Source organism: Nuphar pumila, chromosome 2 (genome assembly GCF_984573655.1).
Source record: "Nuphar pumila chromosome 2, dmNupPumi1.hap1.1, whole genome shotgun sequence".
In the NCBI taxonomy this organism is placed as follows: Eukaryota; Viridiplantae; Streptophyta; class Magnoliopsida; order Nymphaeales; family Nymphaeaceae; genus Nuphar; species Nuphar pumila.
Window position 1 is genome coordinate 45,898,859 of NC_143250.1, and position 9,615 is coordinate 45,908,473.

The 9,615-nt window shown below is 40.3% G+C and overlaps 1 protein-coding gene across 1 annotated transcript in view; it reads right to left on the minus strand.

Moving 5' to 3' along the window:
- EMB2411 (DNA replication helicase) overlaps positions 1-355 on the minus strand; it is a 95,843-nt gene extending 95,488 nt beyond the window's left edge. The window contains exon 1 of the mRNA XM_089987796.1: positions 59-355. Within this exon, the coding sequence (XP_089843922.1) occupies positions 59-355 (297 nt within the window). The remainder of the gene's footprint in view (positions 1-58) is intronic.
- Positions 356-9,615: the final 9,260 nt, after the last annotated feature.

The following is a 9,615-nucleotide window of genomic DNA, read 5'->3' on the forward strand; positions in this document are numbered from 1 at the left end:
ACAAACAAAAGAAAACAAACCCAACAAAGACAACGACTAGGGGTTCAGCCCATCTTACAGCTCCGGGAGAAAACTTAAACCGCTTGAAAGAAGCGCCGTTGGGGATATCAGGAGATCCATCGAGCAATTGTTTGCGGTCGTCAGCGGGCTGCGCGGGAGGAAGATCCGCTGGGGGTGTCCGATTCTGAGAATCGGGGACGGCGACGAGATGGGGCTCGCGTTGAGGGTTCTGGGAAGCGGAGACAACCTGGGAGTGGCGGTTGAAGAAGTGCTCGATGCCGAACTTGGATGGCTGGGAACAACCGTCCTTGGCAGAAGACGAGGAAGAGGAGTGCGGCTTCTTTCTGGGAGCCATGCGATCATCTTCTTCCCTCCGTCTCTCTCAAGCACACAGAGAGATAATAATAAGAAGAAGAAGAAGAAGAAGAAATTAGGGTATGGAAGAGGAGGGGGAATCTTGGGGGTGTGGAGGGAGAGGGGTGAGCGCTTCCAAGAGGTTTCCCGCCATTTCTCCAGGATGAAAACGCGAGGCGGCCGATCGCTTTTGTTTTAAAGGCATTGAAAATTTCTCAGGAACCCCTTTAGAACACATAATTTCTCAGGTACCCCTTCTTTTTAGCGATTCGCATCTGACTCCGGGTTTATTACCCAACCCGCCCGATAACCTATAAACGGAAAATTTTTCATCGCATTCATAGGTTCCCAACCCCCTTCGTTGAAAGTCATAAGAGTACATAGTTTTAACCGGCCCTAAGGTGGGGGTTGGCGTAGTGGGGTGGGTCCTTGGCAGTTTGACAGACAGTCAAGGTTCGATTCTCATGGGCACCCCTCGAAGCAAGCCAATGCATGGCATAGGCCCTGGGGGCACGGGGTCCTAACCTTGGAGTTTTAAGCTGCCGACATGATAATTGTAGGTATGTCAAGCTGAGCCAACGCGACCAGGTCTTCATGTGGGTGCAATATCTTTTGGTTATAAATAAAACAAAAAAAGTTTTAACGGTGCCCCCAAGGGGTTTGGTGCAGTGAAGCCTAAGATGCTAGAGGGGTGGTAGAGGTTTGAATCCCACAGGCGTTAACCTTGCATTATAGCCCAAACAAAGTGACTCCCTAGAGGCAATGGCTGCAACCGTAAGTTGGCAGACATTGACACCATGTCTCTTAATGTAAGGGTGGTTTCTCCATTCTTGGTATATATATATATATATATATATATATATATATATATATATATATATATATATATATATATATATATATATATATGTGATTTTAGTAGAATATGACCTCTTTGTGGTCAGAAATAGTAAGAATCAACATTTATATTGTATATTTACATTGTAAAAGTGTAATCTTTTTAGAGTTTGAATTTTAGTACATTGTAAACCGAAAAATATGACATACGCATTTGGAAAAACATGATTTGAGGTTGACTACTAGACTTATTGATCATGCCAGCCAGTACGGATGTCAACAGGTCAGATGTAACCCGGATCTGATTAGTCAGACTCTGTAACCAAGTTCGGATCAGATTAGAGATTGGATTCAGGTTAGGCATTGAGTCTTTCATTGAAACATACCTGGATCCTAAGTGTGAATATTGGATCTTAAGCTAGTCACATCTGGATTCGGTTCTAACTTTTTCATCCGGCTCCAAATCTTTTTCCACCTGAATCGGATGTGAATCCGACCCTTTGACAACCCTATCAGCAAGGTTATATTTGTACAAATAAATGAAAATTTTAATGTATTCTTTTATATCATATTTCACATTGTAAAATTATGTTTTTTTTAGTGTTTGAAATCTAGTATAATCTAAGCTATTTTTTTTAACCTTGCAAAAAACTGGCCTACGCATTAAAAAAAACGTGATCTGAGGACCAATTTCTAATAAACAAAGTATATATATGCCACGTATGAAAGGTTAGATTTGTACAAATAAATAAATACAAAGTTTTTTATTAGTGGGATTGACCTCATAACTAACATCTTTATTCATAGAAAGTGTAAACCATTAAATATTAGAACCATGTTTCACATATGGATGGGCTTAGGCCGCTTGAAAGGCAATCTAGGTTCAAATTCCACAAGCAAGCTGACGCAAGGGAACTCCATGAGGGTGAGGGGTAAGCCCCCACGGAGTTTTGTGGTAGCAGGGCTATAAAACCACCTGACAATGTCAAGTGGGAAGATAATACAAAAACTGCGGAGCTGGTTATATGCTCTCACCGGAAGATGCATTGTTTGCTACAATGCATATTCGGAGTCTCAATGAGTGCCACGTATATAAGCACGTGGGGTTCGTATCTCCATGTGTGTCAACATCACTTAGCGTCGAAGTCCGGTGTCATTGCAAAGACTTAAGTACCTTTTCATAACATTCTCGTCATGAAACGACGGTTCGAGAAAATGACAAAAAACTCTTCCATAAAAAAAAAATGACGGCTCGAGAAAACGATAAAAAATGACCTTCGTCTAGAAAGTCGAGGATGATGTTAACTCTTAAAATTTCAAATGTTTTGTTTGCACCATTTGCTGCAATAGGAGCACCCTTTGATGATGCACATTTGTCGTCGTCTGCTGCCATCGGAGCACCCTTTGTCGTCGTCTGCTGCCACTGGAGCACCCATTGCCGTCGGAGCAACCTTTATCATTGTCTGCTGCTGCCAGAGCACCCTTTGTTGTCGTCTCCTGTCGTCGAAGCATCCTTTATCGTTGTCTACGTAGTGGCAGCATCGTCGCCACCATCGGTTGCGTCTACCTTCTGAGTGTTTCTCCTCCATTGTCGGATTACCAAAACTCGTATCATTTCGGTGAGTTTTGTTTACGGTTTCGTTATGTAAGCAAAACGATTTGTAAATCTAAATGTTAAATCTTACAACTGATTGTACTATTCATGCTAAATAACACTTATTTTAGTACAAAAACAAATCAATTTGTACCTATCCACCTTCTGAGCAACAAAAAATAGTTAGCATGGTTTGTTCTTGTGAAGGCCAAACATTTCAACCATATGTACTTATGAAGGCTAATTTTCTAAAATGATTTGTATGTTGGAATGCAGCAATGATTTACACATTTAATGCACGAGCGATTTGTATGTTCGATGCAACAACGATTTAATGAAATTACCACGATTTGTATGTAAGTTTGATAAATGGTACAAGAATGTTTACGTATGAAGCTCAAACATTACAACGATATGTACTTATGAAGGTTGCAATTTCTACAACGATTTGTAAGTTTGAAGCAACAATGATTTGTATATTTAAAGCAGTAGCAATGTGTATTTATGAAGTTACCTCGATTTGTACTTAAGTTTGTTAAATCTTACAACAAAGTTTACTTATAAAGCCAAATATTGTGACGATTTGTAACATTTGTGATTGTTTAACAAATGGGATAATTTGTATTATTATATACTTGAAGAGACGATTATAACATATAATGATATGGTCAAAATTATGTGTTGTGCAGGTTAACAATGTCTAAAGCTCATCAAATAAAAAATCCTTTGTCATTCGATGGGATGACTATTAGAGAAATTATATGTTGATCACATCTATATGAACGTTATGAAAGGTACCAAAATATAATGAACATTGAGAATGATGAAGATAGGGACAAAGCGTTGAAAATGTATAATGAAAGCATTATCCATCAGATATTGAGGCTGAAGAACAAAGGAAGCACGAGGAATAACTAAAGATGAAAAAGGAGAAGGATAATGAAGAGAAGGAAAAACAAAAGAAGGAGGAGGATAATGAAAAGCAAAGGAAGAAAAGGTAAAAGAAGAAGGAGGAGGAAAAAAAAAGGCAAAGGAAGAAGAAAGATAATGGAAAACAAAAAATAAAAGGCAAATAAAGAATGAGGATGATGAAGATAAGTAAAGGTAATTGAAGAAAAATAAAGAGGAGAAAAAGAAGGAAAGGCAAATGATGAAGATAGAAGAAGAAAGGCAAAGGAAGAAACATCGAAATGAGGAAGAGAAGGAAAGGCAAAGTAAGGAGAAGGAAGACGAGGAAGATAAGAAAAGGCAAAGGATAGAGAAGGAGGACGATAAAGATAATGAAAAGCAAAGGAAGAAGAAGGAGGACGAGAAAGAGAATGAAAGGCAAAGAAAGAATAAGGAAAACGCGAAAAATAAGCAAAGATAAAGGAATAAGTAAGAGGAAAAAAAGAAGAAAAGAGAATGAAAAAAGTAGGAGGAGGAAGAGAAGGAAAGGAAAAGGAATGAGCGAGAGGAGGAAGATAAGGGAATGAAAAGGAAGGAAGAAATTGAAAATGGGAGGAAGGAGGCAAAGGAGCGAAGGAAGGAAGAAGAAAGGTAGATGATGGAATGAGGGGATGAAGATGATAAAAAGTATGACCAAGGTACGTAAGTTGATCATGCCTGTCACGATTTACTGTGATAGGAATTATTATGTATAGTGATTACTATTATAACGATTACTATGCATAGTGATTACTGTGATAGCAATTATTGTATACGATTTATTGTGATATATATTATTATGTATAGTGATTACTTTGATAGCGATTATTATGTATAACAATTACTGTGAATAATTAACTTTTATAGATATGGTTATATATAGCGATTACTGTAATAACGATTACTATGTATAGTGATTACTATGACAGTGAGTGTGCAACAATGCTTGAATGTATGAACGTTGTTGAATCAGTCATGCATAACCTTTGTGAAGGTGTCATGATCGGTATACGACTGGACCGACTGGGCAAAGACCCGTGTTGTATCCGCACGACTAAGCAAAACTCAAAGAGTTGTCCTTAGATGTGTGGGATACGGATGTGCCAAGTATGAAGACTTGAGCTAGACATCCATTTGAGACGCGAAAGTGGTCAAGGCTAAGTCGTGGAGACTTGAGCAGATGTTCAACTCATAGCCCTGACAAGGCTCTTGCGATGTACGCTAAGTCATGGAGGCTTGAGCGTCGTTATTACGAATTGCGACCCTGAGTGGTCATCGTATATACTTGAGTTGAATGGACGTATGATTGTTTGCTTACCAGACCATCAGTGGTTCTGACCCCGTTTTATGGGGATTTTAGGTGTTGGATCTGCATTGCGATATGCGGAGCAAGGCGACATCGAATTTCAGGGTTGCTCTAGACAGAGTTATACTGCTTCCTTTTATTGAACCTATACTGCTTTTTTCAGCAGTGATGTTGTAATAAACATGTGGTTTTCGATAAAATGAAACACTTCGGTGGTCAATGAGTTGCTTTGCCACATACCTGCAACGTGCTCGGATTTTTCTAAAGTTGATGACTCATTATCGTCTGATTCCGCAGCTAAAATACTTTTTAAGTTTCGTTGCAAAGAAAAAATAAAGAAATCCATAAAAAATGTAACTTAGCATGGGTTTGGAAATTCGGGACGTTAAAGAATTGGTATCAGAGCATGTGTCTGAGAAACCTGATTCAAGATCCGTCGTGTTCACGATATCGCACTGTAAGTATACGTTTTATACTTTTGTTCTGATTTGGGTGCATCTTTGTATAAATGGCAACTCATGACTCACACGGTTATTGCTATCGTTGCAAGTTCATGCACGATGGGTGGATATGCTCGTATGAAGTCAAAGACTGTCAGTTTTGTGGCAATGATGGACATTCTGTTAACGAATGTCAAATGAAATATACCGCAGATATGGGTCGGCAGGCATCAAAGGGTCTTAAGGATGAGACTTCGCGTGTCAGTGGACCGCATCACTCTAGTGTTGGGAGCAACCATACCCCAACAACTTCTGATGGATCACCAAGGCTGAGAGACTTTGACTTGAACTTACTTGCGAAAGTTAATCACTCGTCAAGCTACCATCCGGCATCACATACGCCGAGCTTGAATGACAGGAATAAAAGAGAAGATTCCTTTCATTCATCGATCATAATTTCAGACTCCCAAAGTATTGATACTGCCAACTCGGAGAGTGGACCAACTTCCCTCATCTATCCCCAATATTCGCTTGAGAGTGCTGAAGTGTCGCCCAAACCGATTATGGTTGTGCCTACACCAAGGCCATGTGGCAATAGATGGACTTTTATGAGTTCATCATCATCAAATAAATTTAGGTCTTAAAGAGACCGATGATGTTTTGGAGTCAATAGACTCATGTATATAGTTTCTCAATGCCTAAAGTCTGCCAGTACAACATGATGTTTTGTTTAAGGTGATGCTTGTGTAAATGAATGTACATAAGTAAATAAATATTTTACTTCCTCATATACATTGAGAAACTAAAAACAAGTGTTTGTGTGTAAATATATAAATGACTCATACGACGAGGAGAACCATGCTGAGCGAGGAGTCCCATATGCAAGAATTCCTGCTGGAGACGCTCAACAACCTGGTTACAGCCATCCGTGAAACGAGACCAGAACCAGTCACACCTCGCAACGAGAACTTAAGAGGAATAACCTATGAGAAGTTGCTCAAACTAGACCCGTCAGTTTTCATCTATAAAACTGATCCAGAACTAGCAGAGAGTTGGATCGAAGAAACCGAATGTGTCTTCCTGGTATTGGGAGTACCGAAAGAGAAAAAGATAAATTTCGGCACGTACCGATTGAAAGATAATGCACGGAGGTGGTGGGATACCACTAAGCTTATCCAATTCTCACAAGTCGAAGTCGTTCCTTGGACTGACTTTTAGAGAACTTTTATGGATAACTACTTTCCGTTGCATTCCAGAAACAAAAAGAAGATAGAGTTGGAGCATGGCGGTATGAGTCTGATGGACTATACCACCAAATTTCAGAAACTAGAGCGTTACTGCTCTGGATTGTTCGAAACAAACCAAAAAAGAGACGACAAATATGTGAATGGTCTATGCGAAGGGCTGCGATCTCGAGGGATAACGAGCATGCCTTGAACTTTTCAAGCTGCAGTAGCAGCAACTTCAAAAATCTAAGAGAATTGGGTGCGATCTAAAGTAATCATAGTAAAGAAGCTCATAGTAAATTATGAGAATCGTAAAAGGACGTTCCCAAGTGAACAGGGTTCATGACAACCCTTTCAAAAGAAGAAGTTCTAAGGAGGGAACACCACTCAACAAGTCGTGAGGCAAATACAGAACGCGACTCTAAATGGTCAGCAGTCCAGTTTCAGCTGTCTGAAATGTCGTGTCAACCACCCTGGGAAGCCATGTCCTCGTGACATTGGTGGTTGCCTTTATTGTGACAGTATGGGTCACTTTATAAGGGATTGCACCAAGAAGGATGCAGATAAACAGACGAGTAATGTTGGATCTGCCGGACCTTCTCGACAAGCATCGCAACGCTCGCAGTTCCAACGACCTCCACCTAGGGTAGAACAAAAGCCTGTTGTCGGTCGTGTATATGTTGTAACGACTGAACAAGTCAAAAAATGATGACCTGATTGAAGGCACCGTACCTGTTAATGGACTTGCAGCTTACATCTTGTTTGATTGTGGTGCTACTCATACCTTTATCTCCGATAATTTCACCGAACAACTCCATGCTTCGGTGCAACCGGTTGATAAAATGATCGAACTCGTTGGGCTCACGCACCAAATGTATCCGGTGTGTGAAAAACTTGGATATTGAGATAGCAGGGCAACACTTGCCTACTGACGTCATCCTGATCAATATGATACAATACGATGTCATTATTGGAATGAATTGGTTGGCTCAGAAAAATGCCAAGATTTTGTGCTGCGAGGGCAGATTGATTCTATCTCGACCCGGATTGCCTAATATGGAATACCGGTTATCAAAACCAGTTCCACAAAAAGGGCTCATATCAACACTTAAGGTACAAAAATACCTTATGAAGGGTTGCGTGGCCTTTCTGTTGAATCTCTCGGTAGAAAATCCAATGAACAACCCCTTAAGAGTTTGGAAGTGGTGCGAAAGTTTCCTGGTGTATTTCTTAAGGAATTGTCAGAACTTCCGCCACTTAGTGAGGTTGAATTTGGAATTCAATTTTTACCTGTAACAACGCCAATATCCAAAGTCCCATATCGAATGGCGTCTGCTAAACTCAGTGAGTTCAAATGTCAACTGGAAGAACTAATGAAACAAGGGTTCATCCGTCTAAGTGTATCACCGTGGGGAGCCTTGTTGTTATTTGTAAAGAAGAATGATGGATCCCTTCGGTTATGCATCAACTATCAGATGCTTAACCAGACAACCATTAAAAATAAGTACCTGTTGCCTCGAATTGAGGATTTATTCGATCAACTCAGAAAAGCGAGAGTATTCTCCAAGATCGACCTTAGGTTCAGGTATCATCAACTTAGAGTTAAAGAAGAAGATATACCTAAAACTGTCTTCTGAACGAGATATGACCATTATGAGTTTGCAGTAATGCCCTTCGGACTCACTAATGTGCCTGCTGCCTTTATGGATCTAATGAACCGGATATTCAGACCATATTTGAATAGCTTTTTCATTGTCTTCATCGATGACATTCTCGTATATTCAGAGAACAAAGAACAACACGTGGAGCACTTAAGAATTGTCTTGAAAATCCTTCAAGATAGCCAGCTTTATGCCAAGTTTCCAAAATGTAAATTCTGGCTAGACAAAGTGATGTTCCTTGGCCTTGTGATCTCCAAAGATGGAACCCAGTAGATCCTGCAAAGGTGGAAGCTGTGATGGACTGGAAGCAGCTAGAAAACATCACTAAGGTCCGTAGCTTTCTTGGACTTGCCGGATATTATCGGAAGTTCATACAAGACTTCTCTCAAATCGTCGTACCGATGACAAAATTATTGAAAAAGGGAGTTAAGTTCGAATGGACTGACTAGTGTGAGGAGTGCTTTAAGGTTCCCAAACAGAGTCTTACCACTGCCCCTGTCCTTACCTTACCTTCTGGTCAAGAAGGCTTTGTAGCTTATACCGACGCCTCGGGAACGGGTCTGGGTTGTGTACTGATGCAGCATGACAAAGTAATTGCTTATAAATCCCGTCAGTTGAGAATTCTAGAGAAGAACTATCCAACCCACGATCTCGAGCTTGCCGCAGTGATATTCACACTTAAAACCTGGCGACATTACCTATATAGAGAGAAATTTAAGGTCATATCGGACCATAAAAGCCTAAAATATCTTTTTTTTCAAAAAGAACTCAATATGCGGCAATGGCGATGGCTGAAATTCCTCAAAGACTATGAATTCACACTTTCCTTTCACCTTGGAAAGGCGAATGTCGTAGCAGATGCCCTTAGTCGCATGACTGTTGACACTCTTGTCAGCCTCGCAGGACAATGGAAGTTGATGGAGGATTTCGTCAGTTGGAAGCCATTTTTGACTGATCCAGGAAAGATTTGATTGTCATGCTTGATGATCCATATCAAGATCCTCGATCGCATCATAACCGAACAGTTCAAGGACCCCCAGTACTTGGAATTAAAAGCTCGTGCTGAAAAGGATGATATTTTCTTCCATTTGAAAGAAGATGGAGGAATATGGATAAAAGAAAGGATTTGAGTTCCAAATTACCCCGAGCTCAGAAGGAAAGTCTTCAGGAGGCTCATAGTAGCAAGTACACTATCCACTTTGGAGGTAAAAAAATGTTCCAGGACTTACAGAGAAAGTACTCGTGGAGGTGTATGAAACGTGATGTGGCT